This window comes from Dryobates pubescens, chromosome 4, assembly GCF_014839835.1.
Source record: "Dryobates pubescens isolate bDryPub1 chromosome 4, bDryPub1.pri, whole genome shotgun sequence".
NCBI lineage: Eukaryota > Metazoa > Chordata > Aves > Piciformes > Picidae > Dryobates > Dryobates pubescens.
This window is the reverse complement of record NC_071615.1, coordinates 3268360-3294692: the sequence shown is the minus strand read 5'-3', so window position 1 is coordinate 3294692 and position 26333 is coordinate 3268360. Positions and strand designations below refer to the sequence as shown.

General features: G+C 55.6%; 1 protein-coding gene across 1 annotated transcript; it reads right to left on the bottom strand.

Moving 5' to 3' along the window:
- Nucleotides 1-611: 611 nt before the first annotated feature.
- RADIL (Rap associating with DIL domain) lies at nucleotides 612-26333 on the bottom strand. The gene is made up of 17 exons (XM_054180329.1): nucleotides 26188-26333; nucleotides 21853-21964; nucleotides 21087-21188; nucleotides 16815-17373; nucleotides 11065-11357; nucleotides 9344-10003; nucleotides 9134-9171; nucleotides 7967-8127; nucleotides 6684-6796; nucleotides 5578-5815; nucleotides 4937-5109; nucleotides 4515-4665; nucleotides 3982-4172; nucleotides 2889-3282; nucleotides 2449-2588; nucleotides 1541-1680; nucleotides 612-958 (listed from the first exon to the last, which is right to left on the bottom strand). Exons 3-17 carry the CDS (start codon nucleotides 21120-21122, stop codon nucleotides 853-855), a joined length of 3393 nt encoding a protein of 1130 aa, XP_054036304.1. The 5' UTR covers nucleotides 21123-21188; nucleotides 21853-21964; nucleotides 26188-26333; the 3' UTR covers nucleotides 612-852.

Genomic DNA, 26333 nt, shown 5'->3' with positions numbered 1-26333 from the left:
TGCAGAGGGCAACAGCTCCTGTGGGGGGGAAATTCTGCACATGCCCTGAGCTCCTGGGAGCCTTCTGCCAGGATCGTGGTGCAAGAGCCAAGCAATAAATCAGCTGCATGAGCAAGGGTGACAGAGTCCTTTTCTTCAAGGGGGCTCTCCCCAAGACTCACAGGGAGCTGCTGGTGGTGTCAGCCCTTTGCTGCAGCTGCTTCCCATCCCGAAGCAGGGCTGAGGGCAGTGTGATTGCAGCTCAGCAGCAGAAAGGCACCTGACTGAGGGTATGGCACCAGGGAACTCAACTCCTAGCAATGCATCCTGCTTGGAGTCCTGCCTGTAGGTGCTGACTTCACCCCCAGAGCTGAGCACCTTTTTCCAGCCTGATGTGCCAGCACCTCAAGTGGCCCCTGCCACAGTAAAGCCCAGGCCTGCCCCACAGGCTAATCTATCAATCCAAAAGGTGTTTTCAAGCCTTCTGTCTACCAGCATGAGAGATCCTGCAGGGCTGCCAGGCTGTAGGAACAGAGGAGCCTGCCTTACAGTCCCAGTGGGGGAAGCATCCCATTCCTGTCCCCTTCCAGAGGGGACATAGGACCAGCAAAGCTCCTGAGGAGGACAATACAGGATGTAAGGTGGCCAGGCAATAGATCAGGAACGTTGCTCCCAGCTGGTGCAGTGGGAGAAGCATGCACCACCCCTGTGTGTCCTTCCATCCGCTGCAACGCAGGGGCTCGGTGCTGAAAAGCAGAACTAGGGCAGTTGTGGTGTCTTGGTCCTCCCTTTTGTACTCCAGGCTCCCCGAGGTCAGCCTTAACCAGAGCTGCACTTGCAAGCTGCTGCAGAAGGACTCTTGTACCACAGGGACTAGGAGGAAGAGGAGCTGGAACTGATTTTTTTGGCTATTTCTATGTCCGACTTGGCAACCAGAAAGCGCAGCTTCTTCCCTCCAGAGCGGATCAGATCCACTGCACTGCAGAGAGCAACAGGGAGAGAGGTGAGTTCTGGCTTCTCACAGGCTGGCAGCTCCCCAGGACCCTGGCAGGTCATGAGCATTGCCAAAGCACCCCTCACTTGCCAAGCATGTGCACCCTCTGCTCTGTGCCCCCTACGAGCAGGGTCTGTTTCTCTTCTGCCTGTAGCTTTACAGAGAGCCCAGTCTGCACACAAGTGCTGCCAGGACAAGGGCAAAGAAGCCCTGAGCTGAGCTCTGCCTCAGACAGAGTCACAGAACGGTAGGGGTTGGAAGGGAGCTCTGGAGATCATCTAGTCCAGTCCCCTGCCAGGCTGCCTAGATCAGGTTGCACAGGAACACATCCAGGTGCATTTTGAAAGTCTCCAGAGAAGGAGACTCCACAACCTCTCTGGGCAGCCTGTTCCAGAGTAGCTCTTTAAGTGAAACCTCTCATGGTCTAGTTTGTGCCTGTTGCCCCTTGTCCTATCACTGGGCAGTACTGAAAAGAGCCCAGCCTCAGGCTCTTTGCTGCCAAGCAGCTGAAACCCTGGGCTGAGCAGGAGCTCCCATGGTGCTGATACCAAAGCAGGTGCCACTCACCTTTGGTAGTCTGCCCCGATGAGGCTGGTGCCGTTGACGGCCAGGATGCGGTCCCCGATGGAGAGCCGGCCGTCGGCGGCCGCGGGGCTGTCCTCGATCAGGGTGCGGATGTAGATCCCCGGGGAGCAGAGGGGAGTGTGCTGGTGGAGGGAAAGGTGCTGAGAGACCAGCCAGGGCAGAGGGGACACACAAGGCTGGCAGTCCCAAAGGGACCCAGGCTCAGGTGACTTTCCCTGCTGGCTCCCAGCCTGATGCCGGGTGGGACCCCTAAGGCAGTGGGGAAGAGGATGGAAGGGTGCTGGGGACAGTGTTGCTAACAGCTGAGTCTTATATCAGTTTATACACAGAAAGGAGAGGGAAGGGCAATCTTTTCTTGTTCCATTTAGTTAAGAGTAAAGCATCATTAGCCTGCAGCTGCCTTGGGATAGGACTTCTTTGCTCCCAGTTGTCCCAGGGGCTCGGTGATGCTCTGTTTCCTAGTGACTAATGCACAGCCATGAAAGGCCACTCAGTGAGACGATCTACCACACTAAGCCAGACTGCAACACCACCTTATGGAACAAGAGCTGTTGCTGGCAGGGTGGTTCTGGCTCCCCTCTGCTTCCCTTGCCACCCACTGAAGGGTGGAGGAAAGACCTCAGCTGAGTCATTTTCCTTCCATTAGACTGCTGAGCCTCTTTGCTCCCTCCAGCTGCAGGACAGCTGCGATGGACTTTGCATGCACAGCACAGTAACCCAGGAGCAGAGCTCTGCTCCTCCTGACAGATCACTCTGTGCCTCATTTTCCCCAGGAGAAGCAACCTAGAAGCTAACAGATTCTTTGCTGGCTTTTCTTGGGGTATAAAACATGTCCCACTCCAGCTACCTGAAAAGCTATCAGCCCTGCCCCACGATTGGTGAGCACTCACCAAGCCATCAATCAGCCCCATGCCCAGCCCAATGGGTCCTCTCTCCAGCTCCACCACGAAGACATAGCAGAAGTCGTCAGTGGCAGAGCTGCGGCTGGAAGACTCTGGTGTGGGGTAGTCGTAGGGGGTCGGTGAGCATCCTGGAAGTGGAGAGAGACCAGCTTACTGCTCTGGCATTGCCCAAACCCAGCCTCACAACCTCCCACACTAAACCACCCACTAAAGCCCTGTGGGAGCCATCCTCAGACAGCCCCAGGTGCTGGTTCTCTGCCTGGGCAGGAGGTGGACAAGATGCTTCATTTGCTCCCACCTGCCCTGTCCAAGCACTGGCAAGTGCCCACAGGAACCATGTGTGGAGGCAGGGCCGTGCAGACTGGCAGCAAACACCTTTGTGCCCCAGTCCTGCCCCCCTAAAGCAAGGCAGTGCCACTTTTCAGTACCTTCAGGGGTGCTGCCTTTGGTGCCATTCATCCCATTCCTCCGAGGGTCCTGCAGTCCCTTGCCAGTGCCTTGTGGGGACTCTGGGCTCCCAGCATCGAAGTTCAGGGGTGTGGTTGGTGGTGTCAGCAGGCAGGAGGGGTCTGTAGGTGCCATGCTGGCCTTGGGAGCTGGACTCTTGCCCAGCTGCAGCTGCTTGAGCTTCTCCTGGAGCTGGGGCTCACTGGTGGGGTGCTCACAGGAGCAGCCATTGGTGGCCAGGCAGAGTGGGGGGCTCCCCTCTGCCTCAGCACAGCCCCCCAAGGAGCAGTAGTCCTCCTGGGTGGTGGTGGTCGCCAGGGTGACAGGCAGGTTCTCGCTCACCTCCAGAACATCTGCTGTCGTGGATGTCTCTTGCTTCAGATGGAAAAAAATGCTCTGTGGGCCCCCTCTGCATGTGCTTTTCACACCCTACCTGCACCCTGTCTGCCTTGCAGCCAGGACAGCTGCTGGCTCCAGTCAAAGCCTTGGACACTGCCAGGGCTTTTCCTGGCTTCCCAGCACAGCTCCCACACCTCAGTTCTGTGGCTAGGGCCATGCTGGGGATGCAGGAGGGAGTAGCGGTGCCTGTGGGTGCTGCAGCTGCTGGGGACAGGGCAGGAGAGGAGAAGGGGACCTGCTGGAGGCATGTCCTCCCCAGTGAGCTGGAGATGAATGGTGCCTGAGCTTAGCAGCCACAGCACGTCTCGCCCTCGTTTCACAGGCATTAGCTGATGAGTGCTTGGCACAAGGTGGGGACAGGCAGGGTGCAGGGCAGGGAGGGCAGGGGAAGGTGCAGAGAGAAGGGGAGCACTGCCTGCAGACATCCCCCCATGCTTTCTCCCTTCTACCCACTAATGGGATTGCTGGGACCAGCCTGTCCTTCCAGCTCACCTTCCCACACCTCCCAGGCTGGTGGATTAGCAGCACTAATCCTTCCCTCAGCTCTACCTGAGGGCACTGCTGCAGCTCCAGGCAGTGAGCCTGTGGCACTGAGTTGGAGGGGTTCTCCAGAGGGAGCCAAGCCCCTCCTGTCCACCTAAGAGAATAACAGCCTCTCTTTCTAGAACAGGCTACCTTTGGGGGTGCTGAGCCTGGCCCCTCGCTGGCGTGGGGGCTCTTGCTCTGCAGGCTCCAGAGGAAGTGGCGGATGTAGAGCAGGTGGCGGTAGATGTTGTCATCCAGTGTCTCCATCTCCAGGTCCACTTTGAAGCCCCCACTGGGCAGGATGATGGGAGGGTGGTTGTCAAAGGACTCCAGCATCTCATCTGGAAGGTGGAGGGAGGGTGGCTAGTGCTGGCCCGGGCTGCACCCCACTGCTGCCTCCCAGCTCTCAGCCATGTGTAGTCTCCCAGCCAGGATCCAGGAGAGAGCAAGCTGTGAGGCAGCAGCATCCCTCACTTGGGAACACAGAGAGAGGCCCAAGCCCTCAGAGGGCACTTTGCATCCTTTGCAGTATCAGCAGCGCGGGGCTGTGGTTATTCCTGATCGCTGCCATTACTGCAGGAACCCCAGGGAGGGGAAGGGATTCGCCCCTTTGGTTTATGCATGAGATCCTTGGAGGGAGCCTGCAGGTGACTGGAGCACTGAGTGTGAAGCCAGGGGCTCACCAGGCTGGAAGGTGGCTGGGCTCTCCTCCTCGCCGGGCTGCCACGCTGCAATGCAGCCCACATCCATCACCGCCTGGCACTGGCTCAGCACCCGATGCAGCTGCGCAGGGCTCAGCGCCGGGAACTCGGCTCGCAGGGACGGCCAGGTCATCTGAGCAGGGGGACAGCAAGGCAAAGGGCAGAGGTGAGGAGCTGCTCTCTCCTAGGAGATCACAAGGAGGATGGTGGGAGGGAGGGGGTGGGCAAGATGGAATGAGCCTGAGCATCCTTTCCTCAGTACTGCCAAGCCACAGACCCACCACCCCGGGAAGGGGCTGGCAGCAGGTTGCAGAAGAGACATCACTGCAGGGACACCACCCCCCCAAACACCAAGCAGGGCCTCTCCTGCCAGTGCCCATCTCAGTGCTGTGAGCATCCCTCACCTGGACCAGCTGGGAGCCAGGCATGGCCAGCAGGTTGGCCACACTAGCAAGTTTGGCAAAGAACTGCTGGGCAAGCTGCTCAAAGCCTGCTCCACGCAACCACTCCAGGAGCAGCCGGACGCTGGCCCGCAGCTTCACCCCGTGAGACCAATGGAAGCAGCCAAGAGAGGAGCCTGTGGAGGCAAAGCATCCATCAGCATGTGTTGGGGAACAGCCCCTCAGCCCCCAGTTGTTCAGCCAGAGCTCAACACCTGCCCAAGAGGTAAGGCTGCCACAGGGCAACAAAATAAATCCAGGTTAATGTCCCAAGCATCCTACAGCTGTTGCTCCTGCTGGTGGCTGGACCTGGTCTAGCATTAACAGCAGGCAGTGGAGCACCTCGGTCACAAAGCAGGCTGGAGTTTATTCATGAGATGCTCTCCAAATATTCTCAGCCTCCTCTGCTCAGGCTCAAAAGGGCAGTGCTCTTGCACAGGGTGGGCAGAGCTAAACATCTTCTGGGACTGGAGACCCTGGAGCCCCGCTCTCCATCCCCATTTGAAGCATCCTCCCTTCTGTACCCACCAAGGTGGCACTGGAATGTCTCCCTAAGGGTCCCTGTGGGTTACCCAGCCTAAGGTGGGTGTTTGAGGAGGACTGACCCTTATCCAGGAGCTGGTTGAAGAGCAGAGTGTTGGAGAAGAAGAAGAGGTAAGCAAACATCTGGGAGGTGATCTCTGGGTGCACCTCGTACTGGCGGAGCAGGTCCAGAGCTGCCTGGTAGATGAGCACCACTCTGCGGAGCTCCTCGGGCAGGGGGGGCGATGCTCGCCAGCTCTCCCGGCACTCGTTCTGGAAGGGGTTACACTCCAGCAGGGCAGGGAGCGACACGTACAGACACTGCAGGGAGAGCAGCAAGTTCACAGCAGACTGATTTCAGTTGGATTTTATTCATGAGCCAAAGCCTTTTGACCCCCTCACCTCCGCAAGCCAAGTAAAGCTTGCTGGTGCTGCTCCAGCAAGGGGCTGATCCTGCTTACCCCCTGCCTCTGTGCATTCTGGTGTAGCACAAGTGTTTGAAAAGGAAGAAGAAGAATGAGCATATCTGTTGTTTTAGCAGCTGGAGGTGGTGGTGTGGGATAGTTCAGCTAAAGGGATCTGAAAACTGCTCTGAACCAGGGTGGTGGCCAACCAGCTGGCTGTGAGGGTGAAAGAAAAGCCAGGAGCGATGGGGATGATCTTTCCCTGTTGCTTAAATGGGAGAGCAGCACCTAGGACCCAGCTGGGCGGAGGCTGAAGGGGAGGCAGGGGTGCTGGGGAGGAGGAGGATGCTCCAGCAGAGCGGCGCAGGAGCATCCCCTGCGTCCCCACATGCCAGCAGCAGTGCACACAGCAGCCTTTCTCCTGCCTCACACTGCCTGCTCTGTTCCCTGCTCCCGGCTCTCATGGTCCAACGGCAGCGGTCCAGGGGCCCCTTTCCACCGTGCCCTGAATTGCACCATTATTGCCAGGCAGGCCAGAGCCAAGCAGCTCTCCCCAAACGCCTCCCCTGCGCCGCTGCACTGCAGGTAGGGAACCACACCGCAGGAATTCAATACTTTCCCTGGGCCGTGACCAAAACTCAGGGCGCTTCAGCCCAAAGGAAAACACCTCCGTGGGAGGCAGCTGCCAAAGGGAAAGCTTAAACCTCCTGCACAGCCTGAGAGCTGCTGGGGATGCATGTGCTGGCCCCGTGGGATGCTGCTGCCCTCCCCCAGGAAGCACCTACCTTGGAGATGTAGTAGACACACTGCTGGAAGGTGTACATGACCACCTCCTCCAGCACTGTCATCGCCTCCTCGCTGGCGGTGATGGTCGAGGAGAACAGAGACTCCTTGGAGCCTAGGGGGAGGAGAGGAGAGGAGAGAAGGAGAGAGGAGAAGGAGGAGAGGAAGTAAGCCTGCAGCAGCAAGGTGAGCCAAACTCACTGCTCCCCAAATCACAGGATAGAATCACAGAATTACAGACTGGGTCTGAAGGGAGATTTCAAGGGCACCTAGTCCAATTCCCTGCAGTCAGCAGGGACATCTGCAACTAGAGCAGGTTATTCCGACTCCCAAACAACCTGAAGGTTCCAAGGATGGGGCAGCTACCACCTCTCTGGGCAACCTGGGCCAGCTGTAAAAAATTTCCCCATCTTTCTTATCGGTCCCTTTAAGTACTGAAAGGCCACCAGAAGGTCTCCCTGGAGCCTTCTCTTCTCCAGGCTGAACAACCCCAACTCTCTCAGCCTGGCCTCACAGCAGAGGGGTTCCAGCTCTGGCATCATTTTTGTGACCTCTTCTGGACCTGCTCTAACAGGTCCACCTCTTTCCTGTCCTGAGGACACCAGAGCTGGACACCATCCCCTGAGTGGGGGTTATTAGTGCTCCTGGGTTGGCATCACCACCCTGGCCTCCCCCGCCAGCAGGAGCAAAGAGGTTCCTCTCATCCCAGACCACCCCCCAGTCATCTCCCACAGCTCACAGCACCCCTGGCAGCACAGCAAGGTGGCCTCTGCCACAGCCCTCCATGCTGGCTGGCCTGTGAACATTTTCATTTGCTGCATCAACCAGAAGGGTTTTGAGGCCAATTTAATACCCTTTGTTTCTTTGCTGAGCTCTTTGGTTTTTGCTGGCACTAACATGGGCTCACCAGTGAGCAGTTCTGCAGGGCTGGCTGCAAACCCAAGCCCCAGCTCTGCAGCTAGATGGAGGCAGGCCAAAAGCCACCCCCAAGGTATTACCCACAAGATGCCACAGTGGAAAGGGGAGGCTTGGCTGCAAACACAACGCAAGCACAACCCAACCCAAACACAACCTGTCCCCAAAGCCAAGCAGCACCACGGCAGGACAGGAGGCTGCTCCTGCACAGATTAGCCCAGCCTGCAGCACACAGATGTCCCTGCTGGTGAGGATTATGGGGGGGTTCAAGGAGTATCTTAGGGGCACTGACCCCAGCTTGTGCCTGGGGATTAGCAGAGCAAAGTCGCTCTGGCTGGAGAAACAAGCAGGGAGCTGCACCCAGCCCTACCTCTGACGTCCAGCTCCTCCTCCATGCTCTGGATGTAGGTAGGTGATTTCTGCTGGATGAAGTAGAGGACCTCGATGGCATTGGCCATCCAGAAGAGGATGTGCTGCAGATCTGGGAGAAGGTCTGTGATGGTGAAGCGAGACAGGGTGGCAGGGTCCTGGCTGGGGAGACACAGCAGGAGTTATGACTCTGCTCCTCACCATCCTTACTTAAGCTTTTGGGGAGAAAAATAACCATCCTGGGGCAAGGCCAGAGAGCTTTTGCATCCCTTCACCCTTCAGACCAGCACTCCCCTTGGGAAAACCCTTTACAAGCAGAAACCTGGTGGTTCCTGCCCTGTGGAATGGCAGAGGGCCACCTGTCCTTTGTGGGGTGCCACTTTAGGGTGAGACTCGCCCTCGCCAGCTGAATTGCAGTAAGTACTTGTGGCTGAAGAGCAGCTGTCCCCAAGAAGTATGTGCTGCTCCTGCCAGCTCTGGATGGTTAAACCCAGCCTGCCTGCACTGAGCTGTTCAAAAATAAAACAAAATAAATAAAAAGCATCTGGGAAGTTTCTCAACTGCTGAACTGCTTTTTCCTGCTCTAGGAGAGGCCTGGGAAATAGCCTCAGAGCTTGTGCCTAAAGAAGAGCTCACAACAAGCACCAACTGTTTCTCCAGATGCTGCTTTGGAGCCTGGATTTTGGAAAGGGCTGGGAGGCCAGGTCCCCTGCACCTCTGTGATGGTCCTAGTGGTGTTCCCCACCCTGGAACACCCTCTACTACCATCCCAGGATGTACACATGCATGACCAGTCCCATTCCCACTCCACAGGTAAGTCTTCAGTGTGAGCCAACTGGGGGCCCACACCAGGACCATCCCCACTACATCCTTTGGGGATGATGAAGTCTTGACCAGGTCTGGGATTGGAGAAGGCCCCAGAGGTGCTGCAGGTCCTGAGCATGCCTGCTCTTACAGTTTCACACATTCCCAAGCAGGAGCCTTGCAAGCACGGACCAGAGAGCCAAACATGTGGGACTGAGCAAAAGACCTCAGCGTGCAAGCCATGCCAGCAGGCTGGGAGGGTGGATTTAGCCAGATTTGGATGCCCCTCACTCATGGAGGAAGATCTGAGCTGAATCCTCCCTGGTTTGAGCCAAAACAGGGAAGGGTGGTGCGTTGCACTTACTGCTGGGACTGCTTTTCGGCCAGCTCCCGTGTCCGCTCCTGGGCAGGGAGAGAAGGGGAAAGCAAAATGTAAACCAGCAGGGACAGGGCAGTACAAGCATCACCCCAGCCAGCACTCACTGCTGCTGGGAGCCAAGCAGAGGGAGGCTCCCTCAGGGGCATCCAGCAATACACCCGCACCACCACTGCCCCCGGCCCGCCACCAACTGACCCACACCGTCCTCTGGATCATTCTGGCCACTTTGAGCACCAGCTGCCCAAAGTCTCCAGGCTCGAAGCTGGTGGCTGAGTGCTGGATGCAGAGGCAGAGCAGGAAGGCAGGTGTCAGCTTGTGGTCATCCCCTCCCGGCTCGATCAGGGTCATGATGCGCTGCAGGAGCACGTCCTCAGCTGCCGGATCAAACTCCAGCATCAGCTTTCTGCGAGGCGGTCTGGGGCCGCTGGAGGGCCCCCGCTTTTTGGCGGCAGGGTCCCTCTCCTTCAGCAGGCTGCCACAAGCCCTGCAGACGGGGGGGCCCTCGGGGACAGCAGGGTGCAGGGCTCGCAGCCTCAGCAGGGTCTGCGCCGGCAGCGGCTGTGCCTTCATGGGGTCCTTGTAGAGGAGCAAGTAGTAGAGGCCGAGGGAGAGGAGGTCCCCGTGCCGCAGCACCACCGTCCGGGCCACCTTGGCGAAGTTGACGGAGATGCCGGCACCGGCGATGGGCTCCAGCACCAGCTTCTCCTCCGAGCGGTGCCGGGAAGGTCGGAGCTTCCTGATGGTGCAGTGCAGGGGCAGAATGTCAGGGGCTGACAGGCTGATGCTGGGCTTGCTGGCCTGCGTCCTCTGGCCCACCGTGTGCTGCTCACGGTTCAGCAGGTAAACCAAACTGTCCTGCCAAGCAGGGAGACTCAGCATGAACCAAGGAGCTGGGGGGAAAGAGGGACCTTCCTCCCTGCAGTGCAGTGGGTGCTGCAGTATCTCTGTCCCCTGGCCACCCACCCTCCTGCTGCACCTTTGCACAGCAGAGCCACGTTTCTCTCTCTTGATTTCCCTCACTTGCCCAGTGCCAAAGCAGCACTCCCAGCTTTGGGTGCAGTAATAAACAGGCACGATAACTTTGGGCATGCAGTAAACATGGCTGCTTTGGGCAGAAGGAGCCTTCCCTCCACCTTTCACCCCCCACTTACCACAGATGCTTTCCTTGCCCACTTTCTCTCCCTAGACCTCAGCAATGTCTGCATCCTTCTGCCTGGGTGATGATGGTGGGACCCAAGTCTTGTTGCCCAGCCTGCCCACACTGCCCCAAGGCAGCTCACATAACCACCCCGTGCCTCAGTTTCACCAGCTGCACTGGATGCCTGCTGAGGGCTGCAGTGCCAGTGTCACCCTGCCAGACAGATTGGAAGAGCCAGATGCTCAACGGGGACAAAGTAAGTATTAACGACAAGGGCCATCCCAGTCCTTTCCAGTTCTCCAAGTGCCTCCAGCGCTGGGGAGCACAGACTCCCAGACACGCTGTCTCCTTGCTGCTTCTCATTAACGTTTGCCACTAACGAAGCAGCCAGATAAGGGATGGGGCAGCTCAGCCATCACCTGCAAAACCAGGCGTCCCTTCTGCCAGGGGAGGGGTGCTGCTCCGGGGGCTTTCCCTGCATTCTTCCAGGGATTTCCCCGTGCCCCTCTGTGGCTTTGCCCGGGAGTCTCTGCAACCCCCTGGGCTTGAAGACAGGTTCGGGGGACAGACTTGGGGAAAAGGCTGCAAAGTCCCAAGCTGGTACTGCTCATTTTCTAAAGGATGCTCCTTCCCTACCAGCCGCCCACCACCACCCCCCCCTACCCCAGCAGCTCCGGCCATGCAAGCAGCCCCCCTTCCCGGGAATTTGGGAGTGATGGGAGGAAAGCAGAGGGGTGCCGGGGGGTGCCGTGGAGGGGTGAGCAGGCGCGGTGCTTACATGCTGCTGGCTGTAGCCCTGCAAGAGCAGGAGGTGCGGGGACTGGTAGAGGGAGTACCGCATGCTGCCGCCGCTCCGCGCCGCCGGGCTGCCGGGCAGGGTGGAGCAGTGCCGCTGGAGACGCTCCCCGCTCCCGGTCCCACCTCGCCGAACCGGGTTGCCCAGGCTGGTCTCGCTGAGGCTGCGCCGCAGGGCCGGGGCTGGGGGGGGGCCGCGCCGCTCAGCCCCCGCCGGTGGCCGCCGAGCCCCCCGCGCCCGGTGTCGCTGCAGCTTCCGCGCTTGGGCGTTGATGCCTGCGGAGAATTGGGGGGTGGAGTGAGGGGGGTGAGAACAGCATTCAGCGCACCCCCACCCCCCTAACCCCGGGACCCCCCGCAGCCGCAGCACCCCACGGCTAGAGGGATGCTGCAGCTTTCCCAGGACCACACACCCTGCCTGGACTGATGTCCCCCGGGTCCTTTGCCCTCCCTGAAGGGAGACACCAGGACACCAAGGTGCAGAGTTTTCTGTCCCAATGACACCACCAAAAAAAAAAGGGGGTGCGGCCAGCCCTCCTTGTCCCCCAAACCCATTGACTGGGGGGGCAGCCGGGCCAGACTTGGCATCCCCAGCACCCCCCACCCACCACAGCCACACTACCGGGTCTAGAGGGGGCAGGAGGAAATATCTGCTAAAAAACTAATTTAACTCAATCTTTGGGGGAAAGAAAAAAAAAGGGGGGAGGGGGCAAAAAAGCAGCAGCAGCCTGGATGCTGCTTTGAGGCCTTTAGTGGCTGGAAACAGGAGCTGCAGGGAGGGTTTCCCCCTGGCCCCCATCAAGCATCAGCCAGGCATGGGAGCTGTGAGCTGCAGTGGAGCCTGCCTGCAGCAAGAGCAAGCTGTAATTAACTTCTCCCAAGCATCAGTTCAGGCAATGCTGCCTGCAAGACTGACGGGAGAGCTGGAGTGAGCCAATAGGCCTGGCCAAGCTGCAAAAACAGCCCTTCCTGAGGCATCCTCATCCCTGGGGGTCCCCGGGTCCCTTCATCATGCTGCAAGTGCGGCTCAAGTTCTGCAGGAGGAATAAGAAGTTGCAGGTCCGGTGGGAGATGCTCGTACCTCGGGTGGGCAGCCTCCTGGGAGCAGGTCGCTGGCATTCAGGGAGGATGAAGAGAAGGGAAAAAAGTCCTAAAGGCTTTGCCCGTGGGAGCAGCAGCACTGCAGCAAGGTCGGTGCAGCAGGATGCCAGAGCCCTGCTCGCAGCACAGCTCGGCCGAGCAGCGAGCAGGCTTCGGCCGGCGGGATCTGGGGACAGCCGGCGGGATTTGGTGACAGCAGAGAGCCTAGTGCCCAGGGCTGCTTAAAGGGACACTCACGAGTTCAGACCCGAGCAAAAATGTCATCTGCCTTATTTGGTGAGGAATGGGCTGCCAGCTCTGAAACAGCATTTTGGTTTGTTTGTTTGTTTGTTTTAAACCCAGCTCTCCTTTGCTGGGAAAGTGAAAGAGACCAAGACGAAGAGGAGGGTGGGAGAGGGAGAAAATAGCCTCTGCTGTTTACATGCCTTGGGATTAGGGCAAGACATGGCTAAGCCACCCCAAGCAGTTCAGTGTTACACATCCTCCTTAAAAAGGCAATGGGCCCTGCTCGTGTTCCCATCACGGCCAGTGGCACGGCACAGAATGCCTGTGCCCCACAGAGGGAAAATCTGGGGGGTGCAACAATCCTGCCTAGGTTGTGACACTGTGAATGCCAAAGGCCAGCCCCAAACCTCTCAGCAGAAGGCCTTGGCCCTCCCCAGGAGCCTCATCCCCAACCCACAGGAGGGAAATGAGCCAAAGGGATGAAGGGCAGCTGGGACAATGCAGATCTCAGCGCAGCCCATGGGAGTGGAGAAGGTGAGGGTTTGGATCCTGGGAAGCAGCTATTGCTGGAGCTCATTGCACTGGGATGGAGCAGGAGCTGCTGGGACTGGGGTCCCATTGCCCAGAGACACATGCCATCACTGGTCCCTTATCTAGGGGAAAGGAAGCTTCTGTATTTATTTTGTGTAGGAAAAAATCTGCTTTTTCACTGCTGATAGAGCCCCTGTCACAGGCTCCCTGCTAACCCCAGAGCTGCACTGGAAAGATAAACACAGCTCTTTTCCTGAGCATAACAAAGTCCCTCCACGAACTGGGTTAGGATTTTTTCAGTCCCCTGGTACTGTTTCCTCCTCCCCAGTGCATGCAAGTTGTCCCATTCAAAACACTGCCCAAGCACCTCCAGCACAGCCCAGCCAGAGCTGGCAGCTGCTGAAGCCACATGGCAGCGCAGGTGGCAATGGGGCAGGATTGGAAATGGGGAAGGGTGAGACACTGGGACAGGTTGCCCAGGGAAGTTGTGGATGCCCCCTTCCTGGAAGTGTTCAAGGCCAGGTTGGTCAGAGCCCTGAGCAATCTGGGCTGGTGGGAGGTGTCCCTGCCCATGGCAGGGGGTTTGGAACTGGATGATGTTTAAGGTCCCTTCCAACCCAAACCATTCTATGGTAGGAGCATGCCCTGTCCCTTAGGGAGAGCTGGGAACCCTAAGCAGGGGCACTGTGCACCCCTCTGGCCAGCACCCACTGGACCCCACCGAGCTGCTGCCTCTAAATCTGTCCTGCATCGCCATGGGAAACTTGCTGGTTGTGGCACTGGGGATCTTGGCTGGGATCTGCCTTTTTTTTCAGCCTAGGAAAGAGATCCCCTTTTCCTGGCTGGGAGGAAACCAAAAAATAACTCCAGTGGCCCCAGGAAAGAAGAAATACTTTCAATTTATCCAGGAGGGGCTAACAGAATACTAGTTCTTCCTAATGTAACTGCCCTGCAGACCTTGCAGGGAGCCCTCCAAGGATGCAGTCATGCTGAGGCATATCAAAGCCAGATCCTCAGGGGTACCTGCCAGAGCATCTTTTAGTATAATAAGCTTAACTCCTATGTTTCTCAAGCTGTGCACAGGATTCAGCCTCCAGGAAAGACCCAGCAAGCTCAGGACAGAGTATAAAATGAGGCTGGTTGGGAAGATGAATGCCATAAGGATGCCAAGTGCTGTGCCTCTGTCCCAGCACCCCCAGTTTGTGGGTGCTTTCCCCAGATGCTCCCTAACCTCTGCCTTGTTGCTCCCCACAAGCAGCAGGGCTAAGGGTAGCAGTGAGAGAGAACATCAGCCTCCTTGCTGCAGAGATGCTCTTACCTGTGCTGCTAATTGGTGGCATGTGGAGAGAGCACCTTCCTCCTCAGCGGGAAGCAGGTAATAAGCTAATTAGGATAATGGGTAACTGCAGCTAGAACTCCAAACCTATTTGCCATCAGGTCACAGAGGGGTGTGGAGCCTTTCCCTCAGCCACCAGCTCAGCAGCAGGGTGGGCAGCAAAGCACCAGCCTGCTTGACACCAGTGATCCCACTCACACTGCTCCAATCATGGCCTGCATGAGGAAAGGTTCTGGAGGTATTTCCCTGCTGATTGTGCTTTGCAGCAGCCCTGGATTTTGTTTGATTTTATTTTTTTTCCTTTCCAGGGAGCCCAAAGCCCAAAGCCTCTTTATTTTTGTTGCACAGATGCTGCATTTTCCACACCAGCGCCCCACAACCCTGGCAGGCAGCTGATGCTTGGCAAGGGGACCTCTGCCAGCTCAAGGCTGATGACAAAGGTGAACCCAGTGGAGGGCACTCAGTGCCCATCACACCAGGTGTGCCATGTCTTTGCTGGGTGCTGGATGAGGGGGGAGCAGATGTCTCTTCTAGATGTGCTGCATCACTCCTACCCATCTTGCAGATGGGGCGGGAAATGGTGGAGCCAGTTGCAGCAGTGCCACCAGCACTTCAAGCAGTGCCACCAGCACAGGGTGACAGAGGCCCTGGTGCCACTGAAGGAAAGAGCTTCAGGGGTGAGATTTTCACAGGTAAGAAATCTGAGGGCTGTGTAGTCTGCGGAGCAGGCAGCCTAAACAAACGTGGGTGTAGGTTTTGTGTCTCGGAAGCGCTTAGTCAGCTATGGAATATGCCCAAAGGTTAAAAAATGAAGAATTTCCACCACCCCACCCAGGAGTGCTGAAACAAATGAAGTGATATCTACACTGAAAGCATAATGGGCTGATTTCCAGATGCAGGGCATGCAATCCCATCAGGAGCTGGTTCTCCATCGGAAATGACTGAAGGGTGCCAGGCTCAGGCCAGCATGGAGCCTGCTGCTCCCTCAGCCCACCCAGGACCCAGGTGATGGGTGGGAATGCTGCTTCCTGCATCCAAGAGGGAGTATTTGCATCTGAGAGCTGCTGTGACCTTGGGCTCAGGCAGGGAGCTGCCACGTGTTCCTCCCCACTGTGTGCTATAACCATTAGCCTTGGCTCTTGCCCTTTCCTCTGTTCAAAAGAAGCTGTTTTTAGTCACCGATTCCCCAAAGTGCTTACGGCTCTCTGATCCCAGCTGGAGAAAGAGCCACAGAGAAGAGCAGGTCATCTACCTTTGCAAATCCTTTCCAAGCCCATTTCCCTCCCTCTGCATCACAGGTGCAGCAGCCTGGGACTGATCCTGTGGCATCCTCTCCGTGGACACAAGGACTGGGCATAGCAAGGGATGGAGGAGGCCCTGTCTTGCCACCAAGGGCCCACGGACCTACCCTGCATGGCATTAATGCAAGGGCTGAGGGCTGTTTTCCACTGCTGCTCCATCCTTCCCAGCTCAAGGCAGGAGGTGAGCCCATTCCTGACTCCCTGCACTGATGGGGACCTGCCCATACCCCCAAAGCTGCAACCTCAACACTCAGATTTTGGGGCACTCAGGCAAGATCACAATTGCAAATTGCAGCTGGTGGGACCCCAGGAGTGTCTGCTCTCCCCCAAATTGCCCATGGCTGGTTTCCTTCCCAATGAGCCCTCGTGAGAGTGGGTAAGAAAGGAGCCCTGCCCCCACTGGTGACTTACTCCTTTGCTGGTGGAGGGGAATCCTTGGCTCTCCTTTGCTGAGCACCTTCATCATGACAATCACAGCCCTTTTCCTACAGGTGGGAGGAACCTCCCAGAGCTCATCCCAGCAAAGCCTCCTAGATAACACCTCCAGAGCCTGACCCAGCCTCCTCCAGCAGCAGGTAAGACCCACCAAGACCATCATACATTTCAAAACATGATTTTAAAACTTTCTGCCCTCCTTCTTGTGGGGCTTTTATCTGAGGGTGGGAGAAAGAAAACTGTCTTTCTCTGCACTGGGGTCACCTATTAACCTGCTGGTTCCTGTCAGACACCTTTGAGGGAGCTCTCCTGCCCTACTTTTCTCTCTCTTCATTAGCTTCTCATTTCACTTAATTGTTCCTGCTAATTTGCCTGAGGTGTCTGGCCTGGGGGATGCCCTCAGGGAGATGGGGGTGCAGGGGAGTGGAGCAGTGTTCTGCCAGGCACAAAGCTGTGCTGAGGCGTGGGACACCATGCTGCTGCCTCACAGTGACAAGAAGAGTGAGCAATGCTGATGGTCTTGCCTGCTGCTGCCCAGCTGCAAGTGGGGATTTGGTCTGGACACCTAAGACTGGCTGGGGGAAACATTTGAGGCTGCAGGTACCAAAGTGATGCAGGAAAGGGCTGAGTGCTAACTCTACCCAGAAGCCTTGCAGCTAAACTGTGGCTCCCCTCCCACTCACACCCCACTCCCCATGCCCAAAACACATGCAAAAGCTGCTGGTGTGGGGTGCATCTCCCACAGGCAGCCTGGGGAGGTGGCAGCTCCCTGGACTCTCTCCCTGCCCCACATCTGGCTCTGACCTGCGGTAGTGGTGTCCACATCCCTGGCCGCCAGCTCCTCCACCTCTGCCCTCTTGCGCAGCTCCAGCCGCCGCGAGAAGCCCTCCCTGGGTTTCCAGAGGTCCTGGATGAGCAGTGGCTTCTCGTGGTCACCCAGGACCCTCAGCCCCTCCGTCTGCCACCGTCTCTCAGGGCCCTCGAACCTGCCGATGACGTCGCAGAGGGCGTACTGCCCGGCGCTGAGCTGGCTCAGCCCATAGCGCTCCAGGGCTTCCTTCACCAGCTCCCGCGCCCCCGAGCTGCCCGTCGCCAGCACGCTCTTGTAGTTGGTGCCCGCACAGATGTTGCCTCCAAAGATCTTCAGGACACCGGGGGCCGAGAGCTGGGTGGAGAGCTCAGCTGGGTCATCCTCACCGGCCGCTGGGGAAGCGGAGGCCGAGCTCCGATCCTTGTAGCTCAGTGTCCGGTACAAGACCTGGGACAGGATCCGGCTCTGGCGCTTCAGACGGTTCTTGGATGGTGGAGCCATGGTGGAGGAGGACCCATAAAACATTGTGCGTGAGGTCGTCATGAGGCACAGCTGGGCAGGGGAGAGGAAGCAAAAGGAGAAGATCAGCGGTTTGGAGGCCAGCTGTGCTGAGCAGCAACCAGCTGGTGGCCGCGAAGGAGCCACCGTCACCTCCGAGGTAGGAAGGGACAGCGCCCAGGGAGGGCCATTTTCCTTGTGCAACCCAAAACACCGGTGGCCAAGCTCAGCTGGGCTCCTTGGCATCAGCATTGTTCCCCCTGGATGGTTTCGGCCCTGAGAAGGTAGTTTTGAGCAGCCCCAAATTTCTCCACTCTGTGTACCAGGAGGTCCCTCGCTCCCAAGCGAAATGCAGCAGCAGGAGAGCAGAGCCCAGCAGGACTTGGCGGGGCCCATCCTGGATGGGAGCCAAGACATCAGGAGCTACTTTCACTAACGAGTTTATGGAGCAATCCCATTTTGTTTTTAGAGGTGAAACAGAAAGCTGAAGAGCAAATTCACTCTGAGGTCACCGCTAAATGCTTTTGCTCACCGAGAGGCGCGGGGTGCAAGCAGGCTTTAATTAGCCCTGCTAAAAATGTCCTGACTCTGGCAAATCTCTTGGCTGCTGCGAGTTTGTGGAGGATGTTAAAGCACGTGGTGGCATCGCTGACAAGGCTGCCCTTGTCATGTCAGCCAGGGCACAGCTGTGCCGGGTGGGCACCCAGCAGAGGAGAGGTGGTCACGGCTGTGCGACAGCTCCCAGTGCCCCTCAGTCCCCAGGAATGGGATGGAAATCCTGATCATAGAATCATAGAACTGTTAGGGTTGCAAGGGACCTCAGGGATCATCTGGGCAGGGACCCTTCACACTAGATTAGGTTGCTCAGAGCCACATCCAGCCTGGCCTTAAAAACCTCCAGGGATGAGGCTTCCACCACCTCCCTGGGCAACCTGTGCCAGCCTCATGGTGAAGAATTTCTTCCTAACATCCAATCTGAATCTACCCCTTCTTTTTTCCATTCCCCACAGTCCTATCACTTCCTGACACCCTACAAAGTCCCTCCCCAGCTTTCCTGTAGCCTCCTTCAGATACTGGAAGGCCACAATAAGGTCTCCTCAGAGCCTTCTCTTCTCCTGACTGAGCAGCCCCAACTCCCTCAGTCTGTCTCCATAGCAGAGGTGCTTCAGCTCTCTAATCATCCTTGTGGCCCTTCTCTGGACACACTCCAGCACATCCACATTCTTCCTGTAATAGGGGCTCCAGAACTGGATGCAGTACTCCAGGTGGGGTCTGATGCTTTCCTGGCTTTGGGCAGATAATGGTCCTGTTAGGCAGCTACTGCTCCTGCTCAATGTCACTGACGACATCTGGGGCCAGCCTTGAAATCGCATCCTGGATGCACAAACACCCAGGGCTTGCACGGCGCTGATAACGCCACCGGCTGCACCACCGACCCCTGCCGGGAAAGGGCCGGAAGGACAACTTGAGCACTGCTGGCATGGGCAGGATGGGGATTTCCCTCACCTCCAGATTTTACAACATGAACAGGAGAAAGGCCTGATGAGAGACTTGGTGCATACAGAGATGACCCAAAATGTTCCATCAGCAGCTCTCGGAGTGCAGCTGTTGGCACGATCCAGCTGTGCGCAGCCAGGAAGACACAAGGTGTCAGCAGCTTTCTGCATCCGCAGCCCTGCAGATCCCAGGCAGGTTCTCACTACCAGAGCAACCCCAGCACTATCAGGCAGAATGATGTTGGCCCTGGAAAGCCTCCAAACCACCATCTAATTCAGGAAGAAGCAGCATCCCTGGTGCTAAGGGAAGAGGTCACCTTCTAACCCAGAAACAACCTCACTCCCATGCACGGAGGATTTCTGCAGGGCTTGCATCTCCCCATCCCAGGACCAGAGGCTGCAGATGGGGAAACTGAGGCACCAGCAAACACTAAGGCTGCAGGACATTCTTGGGAACTCTGCAATCCTCTAATGATGCTATACCCCAAGTCATCCCTTTCTGCCCACCAGGAGTGTGAAAATGATGGAGTTTGTCCTTCTTCCCAACCCACTGGCTCCAAAACTGACTGTCCAGGTGCTGTGGGGGCAGGAAGGGGATCTGGCAGCCCCCTAGCCCCAGCACATTGCTTCTGCCTGGCTTACTGATACTGGGCTTAGCCATCAACCTGGAAAGCAGAGCTTAGTGTCTTGTGACTTAGAACCCTAGAACTGTTGAGAACTGCTGGGAGAGACCTTTGAGATCAACAAGTCCAACTGCTTGCCTAGAGCTGGCAATCCCACCGCTACTGCTAAGCCAGCCAAGTATCTCACCAGCCAAGCATTGCCCCCAAGATCTTCACTGCAACAAACTGGGTTTGGGGAAGGCTCTTTGTGCTTGCACCTTGCAACTAGAGAAACTGAAGCAGGGATGGGGTTAGAGCTATGGCTCTCTTGATGCTGCCGCTCCTCCTCCAGCTGAACCTAGAGGTGCTGTTCCTGCTGGGGACATCCCTTGGTGTCTGCTGTGTGACATCTCCTGGGAGCACTGGGGCAGACCTGACCTGGAGAACAGGTCAGGGCACTGGCAGAGGATCAGGTTCAAGAGCAGTTTCCTCAGGCTGTTAGTAGGGCTCCACCAGCCCTCATTAACATTGGCCAGAAGTAAAACTACCCTGTGGCCCTATGAGACTTTGCCATCAAGGATGCAAAAGATAACACTTTGTCATCAAATCACTGCTTTCAGTTCATGGGTTTAATCTGCTCTGCCCTGAACTATCTCCAGCACAGACAGAAGCCTTTTAACATCTGCTGGTGGGAAATCTTTTAACATTCTCCAAGCCCACATCACAGATGGGGACACCATCCTTGCCTCTTGCAGGTCCTTGCCTGGTTTTGAATATGTTATTTATAGCTCAGCTATTCTGCTGCTCTTTCTATGAGACACAGCTTCCAGGGAGTGCAGGGGCAAAGGTGTTTCAGGGGGAAAACAGAAGAAGCCTGAATCAAGAGAAGCTTCCAGCCTGGTCACTCCATTTTTCACCCTCTGGAGCAAGACAGATATGATTTCACCAGGCATCAGCCCAGGTCACATGGGAAATCACAACCTTCTCCTGAAGACAGTGTAACCCAGGGTCTTAATCCCCCTGAGGACTCTACTGGATGTGGTAAGATGATAACGAGATTGGCTCTCCCTGCGTCTGTGCACTCAGGCACGCTGGCCGCGGTGGGCAGCTCTGGGGAGGCTAAAGAGAGACTGGTGGCAATGTGCTATACTATTTGGTCCTGCTGTGAGGGCAGGGAGGCTCCAGATGGACCCAGCTACCTGTGGACAAGCCTGCAAAGGCATTAATGATTTGGGTACATCTTCCTGCAGGTCAGTGGGACACAAGCTCCTGGACTTCCCCAGCCTGGCCAAGCCCTCTCCTCACTACAGGCAGCCCCATTCCCTGGCTGTGTCATATGCCTGCAGCTAGGGAGGCAGGTCCAGACTTCCCAGAGAGTCTCTTTTATCAGCACTCAGTGACACCTCTGCTAACGACTCCAAAAGCCTGTGATTGCCTCCCAGCATGATCCCCATCAGGTATCCTCCAGCTCTTCACATGCCTTGCCTCACCACACCAAAACCTGTTATTTCCCCTGGCCAGTGCTGTTTGTATTCATTCTTCAGAGCTATGATGAATGCCTTTGGTATTCACATGGCCACCACGTGTCCTTCCATCACCACAGCCATGCCCAAGGACTTTCCTGAGAGCACCAAGGCTCCTGCTCCTACCATGCAAAGCCTGCCCTTACCTTGCCATTCTTCTCATGGGCTTTTTTGCCTTCCATTCATCGTCTTCAGAAAGGACCTTCCCACGTGTTGTGCATTGTCCTGCTTGGCTGTCTGTCACGTCTCTGCAAGAGGAAGAGGAGAAGTGGCTCTGGGCTGCTCACAGATATCAGTTGCTCACAGTACAGTGGCTTTGGAGGGTTCAGAGATGCTGCAACTCTGCTCCTGATGTGCACCAGGTCTGCATGCAGGCTACTAAGCCACACACATACCCTCTGTAGCTCAGCAACTCACTGTGTTCCTCCTGCCTCAACCCAAGAGGTGCTGACACCCAGGATGGGAGGGGAATATCATCCACAGAGGACATGCAGCAGGTTGTATGTGTGTGTGTGCACATGTTCAGCCAGACACAGGCTGTAGGTGGGGAAAAACAGCCTGGCACCAAGCACAGGCTCCATCACAACAGGAACATGACAGCCTTGGGGGAGAGATGGAGGAAACCCAACCACAGTGATGGCCACCAAGAGCATCTATCCCATCATAAAGAGACAGGGAGAAAACAGCTGTAGGAAAAGAAACACTATTGTAAAGGAAAGGTGAAGGGGAGGAGATGGGACCAGCAACAACCTCATGACCTTTATCTTCTTTCTTCTCTCCCACACTGTCTTGTGATCACCCCCTTCTCCCAACCCCATTGATCCCAGACTGGGGACTCTCTTGTCCATGGGTGGCCAACAAGTCATGGACCAGCTCCTTCCCCCAGCAGCCACAGCATGCAGGGATGCTCACCAAGATTTGTTGTTGAATCTCAGCCTGTTCTGCTGGATGTTCGGCAGAGCCACCAAGAGCACCATCCCCTGGCCCTTTCACCACAGATCTGTGGGGCTGTGACCACTGGGAACTGAAAAAGAAAGCCAGATGAAGTACCTGCAAAGGGCCTGCAGTGATTGCAAGGGATTTTCTGGGAATGAGCTGGTACTGCACGGCTTGACCATGATTAAAAACAAACACACCATGTGATTAAGTCAGGGCCTGGGGTGGGTTCAATCCAGCCCCTCTTGCTGGGGGATACAGGAGAAACTTCCACAAGGCAACGAGGCATGATGGGAAAGGCAAAGAAATGTTTGAAGCCACCTCTGCTGCTCACTGGTTCTTCCCATGATTAATTGCTCCCACCAGTTAAATATTTATGCCTTATTTCCAGTGTTGTCTGCCTTCAGCTGCCAGACATTGATTCTTGTCATGCTTTTCTCTCCTCAATTAATGAGCTTTTGGCTACCATGTATTTTCTCCTCTGCAAGTGTATTTAGATGCTTAAATCAAGTCCCCCCTCATTCCTCTTTGATTTGATTTATTAACTGGATGCCTGTCTCAGCTCTCATTTGCAAGGTATTTTCTGCAGCCTCTTGGTTCCCACATCAAGCTCTGTGAGGAGAGACTGAGAGAGCTGGGGTATCTTAGCCTGGAGAAGAGGAGGATCAGGGGAGACTTACAACTACCTGAAGGTAAGTCATAGCCAGGTGGGGGCTGGGCTCTTCTCCCAGACAACCAGCACCAGAACAAGAAGACACAGTCTCAAGATGCACCAGGAGAGGTTTAGGCTGGATGTTAGGAAGAAGTTCTTCACAGAAAGAGAGGTTGGCCATTGGAATGTGCTGCCCAGGGAGGTGGTGGAGTCACCATCCCTGGAGGTGTTTAGGAAGAGACTGGATGGGGTGCTTGGTGCCATGGCTTAGTTGATTAGATGGTGTTGGGTGATAGCTTGGGCTTGATGATCTCAAAGGTCCTTTCCAACCTGGTCTGGTCTGGTCTATTCTATTCTATTCTATTCTATTTCCTCCACTGAAAAGGCAAGGCTGGGTTTGGCTCTCACAAGCCCAAATTCAGTTCTGAAAGGGCCCTAATCAAAAATGCAAATAACTGTGCTTTTTTCTCTCTCTCTCTCTTTTTCACAGGAAAATTTCCCATTACCCTGCAATTCTTCAGCACAGAAATCAGGACAAACACAGAGCCACATACACCCCACCCCCCCCCCAGGCAGCTCCCACTGGAGGAGGGAGCCGCCGAGCCCCTTGTGCTTCCTCTCCCAGCATCTGTGAGCAGCTCCAGCTGAACATTTATCATCCAGATTAGGGACAGGAAAGCACAGGCAACTCCAGTTATTATTTTTGGGTGCAGAAAGATTTCCACTTTCCATTTTGCTCCAGTTAGGATGGCTTTTGCTCTCCCAGACTTGCACAAACCATTAGCAGTGGTGCTGCTCTGGAGCAGCACCAGGTTGTTCCAGAAATCATTTCTGTCTCCTTTCAGATTAGTGATAAAAGCACTGAAACACTGAGGGCATGCTACCAGCCAGCAGTGCCCAGCTGTGATAATCCCCTCTGATAACTGCCTTTGAAATTAATCAGGTTTGTTTAATGCTGCCTTTCTTGACACTGTCTAATGTCAGCTCTAAATACTGGACTGGACTGACTTTTTTAATACTGGAAAGTGCATTTTCTTTTTACAAGACAATCACCTCACATAACTCAAATGCCTCACAAAAGTGTGCTACAGCCAGAGAGTCACCTCTTGCTGAAACCATTTCTGCTTGCCAGGAGTTATTTTCCATATAGCCACACTGCTGCTGAAGTCTTTAATCAATTGAAGCCTGAGCCAGGTTTCTCCCTCTTGTCCCCCAAGGGATACTATCAAGCCAATCAACCTGTAGCTACCAGGTCATCTCACTCCCTTTTGGGAAGAGCAGCACCACTATTAACACACTTTTTAATCTTCTGGAATTTCCCTAGGGCCTGTTCTGGTGCAGACAGAGCTCTGCGTGGATGGGTGGTGAGATTTCAACTGTAACCATCCCAGAACAGCAACCAGAAAAATCTGTTTCCCCAGATCTCTGTTTGAAATGTCTCCCTTTTTTCTTTTTTTCTTTTTCTTTCTCTTTTTCTCTTTTCCTCTTTTTCTTTCTCTTTCTTCTTTCTCCTTTGTCTTTCTCTCTTCCTCTTTTTTCTTTCTCTCTTTCTCTTTCTCTCTTTCTTCTTTCTCTCTCTTTTTTCTTTCTCTTTCTCTTATTTCTTTCCCTTTTTCTCTTTTTCTTTCTCTTTTTCCCCTTTTCTCTTTCTCCTTTTTTCATTTTCTTTCCCTTTTCCCCTTTTCTCTTTCTCCTTTTCGCTTTTTCTTTCTCTTTTCCCCCTTTTTCTCTTTCCCTTTTTCTCTTTCCCTTTTTCTCTTTCCCCTTTTCTCTTTCCCCTTTTCTCTTTCCCCTTTTCTCTTTCCCCTTTTCTCTTTCCCCTTTTCTCTTTCCCCTTTTCTCTTTCCCCTTTTCTCTTTCCCTTTTTCTCTTTCCCCTTTTCTCTTTCCCCTTTTCTCTTTCTCTTTTTTTAGGTTTTCTTTTGAGTTGTTTGGTTTGGGTTGTTGAGGGGTTTTTTTTTATGGAAACCACTCAAGTGGCAGCCTTGGTCTAATGGCAGCAGGCACAGCCTGGATGCTGGGAGGTGGAGGGAGAGGCCAGCCCAGTACTGCAATGTGGAACAAATTATAACTCAGAGAGCAAAGGAAATGAGAACACCCTGGACACGGTGGCTTTGACGTGCTTTCCTCAGCTCCAAATCCTGCCCCTCTGCAGATCCTGTCCCTAGAGCTCAGGCTGCCAGGGCAGAGCCCAAAACCTCTGTTCTGAATCAGAGTCCCCCTCCATTCTGGTCAGGATCAAGTCTCTGCTTCAGAGCCTGACATTTTCTTGTGGGAGTTTTATCCACCTAATCTAGGGGCAGATCAGAGGCTGCCCCAGTGCCGTCTTTAGCCAGCTCAGAGCCGCTAAACTCCTTACCAAGTTATTATTAGCAGCAGGCACCGTGCAGTAGCACCCTGGACCCCACGGCCCAGGGACCATTCAAACAGGATATAAAGTCAGTCCTGGTCCTGCAGGAATGATGAACTCCCAGTTTGTCCTAAAGGCAGTCATAGCTCCACAAACAGATTATAATGATTGAGGACCCAGTTCTGCCAGGACAACAGGAGTCCTTTTAGCAGGTTTTCTTTTCTTGCCTCCCCCCCCCCCCCCCCCCATTATTTCACAGGGTCTTTTGAGCTGCCAACATGCAGCAGCTCTCCGGTAATGCACAAGTACAAATGCCAGCCCTCTGCCCAGGCAGCTCTATTCACACACACAAACATTTCACAAAGAGCATTTGCTTTCTGCTGCCTTCTGAGCAGCAGAGTCTCTGTAGGCTGCCTAATTATAAGATCTGAGCAATTTTTTTTTCCCTTTCCTTTTTCTTTCTTTTCTTTTTTTTTTTTTTTTTTTTTCCAGCGATAATTAACTGATCCTGGAGAGCACTGAAAATAAGCACTTCCCCAGCAAGTAGCAAACTCCCCTGAGTTTTCTCTACTAAAGTTACAACTCAGCATGAAACGGCTCCAGCCTCACGGGGACAGACCATCCCAGCAACTCCTCGCTGAAGCCGGGGATGCCACCACAGCCACAAGCCGCTGAATACAGGTGAAATAGCGTTTGTAGGATAGCAGTGGGATCCCAGGGGGGTTGCAGTGGGTCAAGGATCTCAAGGGGTGAGCAATGGGACAGGGGGTCCCAAGGATCATGCAACGGGGAGGATTTCAAGGGGTATGCACTTAGGAGAAGGATCTCAAGGGGTGTGCAATGGGGAAAGGACCCCAGGGGGTATACAGTGGGATAAGCATGCAAAGGATAAGTCATTTGGAGAAGGATCCCCAGGTGTCTGGCAATGGGACAAGGATCGCGAGGTGCAGCGTGCCCCCAGCACAGCCCGGTGCGGTTCGGCAGGCAGCAGGGCAGGTTGGGTCGCCAACGGCAACCAGACAAGCTGCCGCTTTCCTCCTGGCTCCACTTTCCACGGGGACAAGAAACAAACATTCCTGTCCGAGCAAGCAAGGTAGTGGGGTGAAACCTGGCGGCCCCATCCCAGGGAGACGCTCCCGGGTGCGGGGGGTCAGCGCGGAGCGAGCGGCGGGGATGTCCAGGGGAAGCTACAGGGGAGATCTGCCCTCCCCACCACCACCCCCCCCTCAAAAAAACCCAATAGTGGCTACCTGTGCTGGGGTCTGTCTCAGCCACCCTCCGCGATACGCATCCCTCGCCCCGGTACTCACCGGTCGGGGCTCGGCGGGGCAGCCTCGGCGGGGCCCCCGGCGGCTGCAGCGCCCGGAGCCGCCGGGGCTGCGCGGCTGGTCCCGCCGCCGGGGCGGAGCGCAGCACAGCACAGCCAAGCGGCATTCTGGCGCCCCCCTGCGGCCAG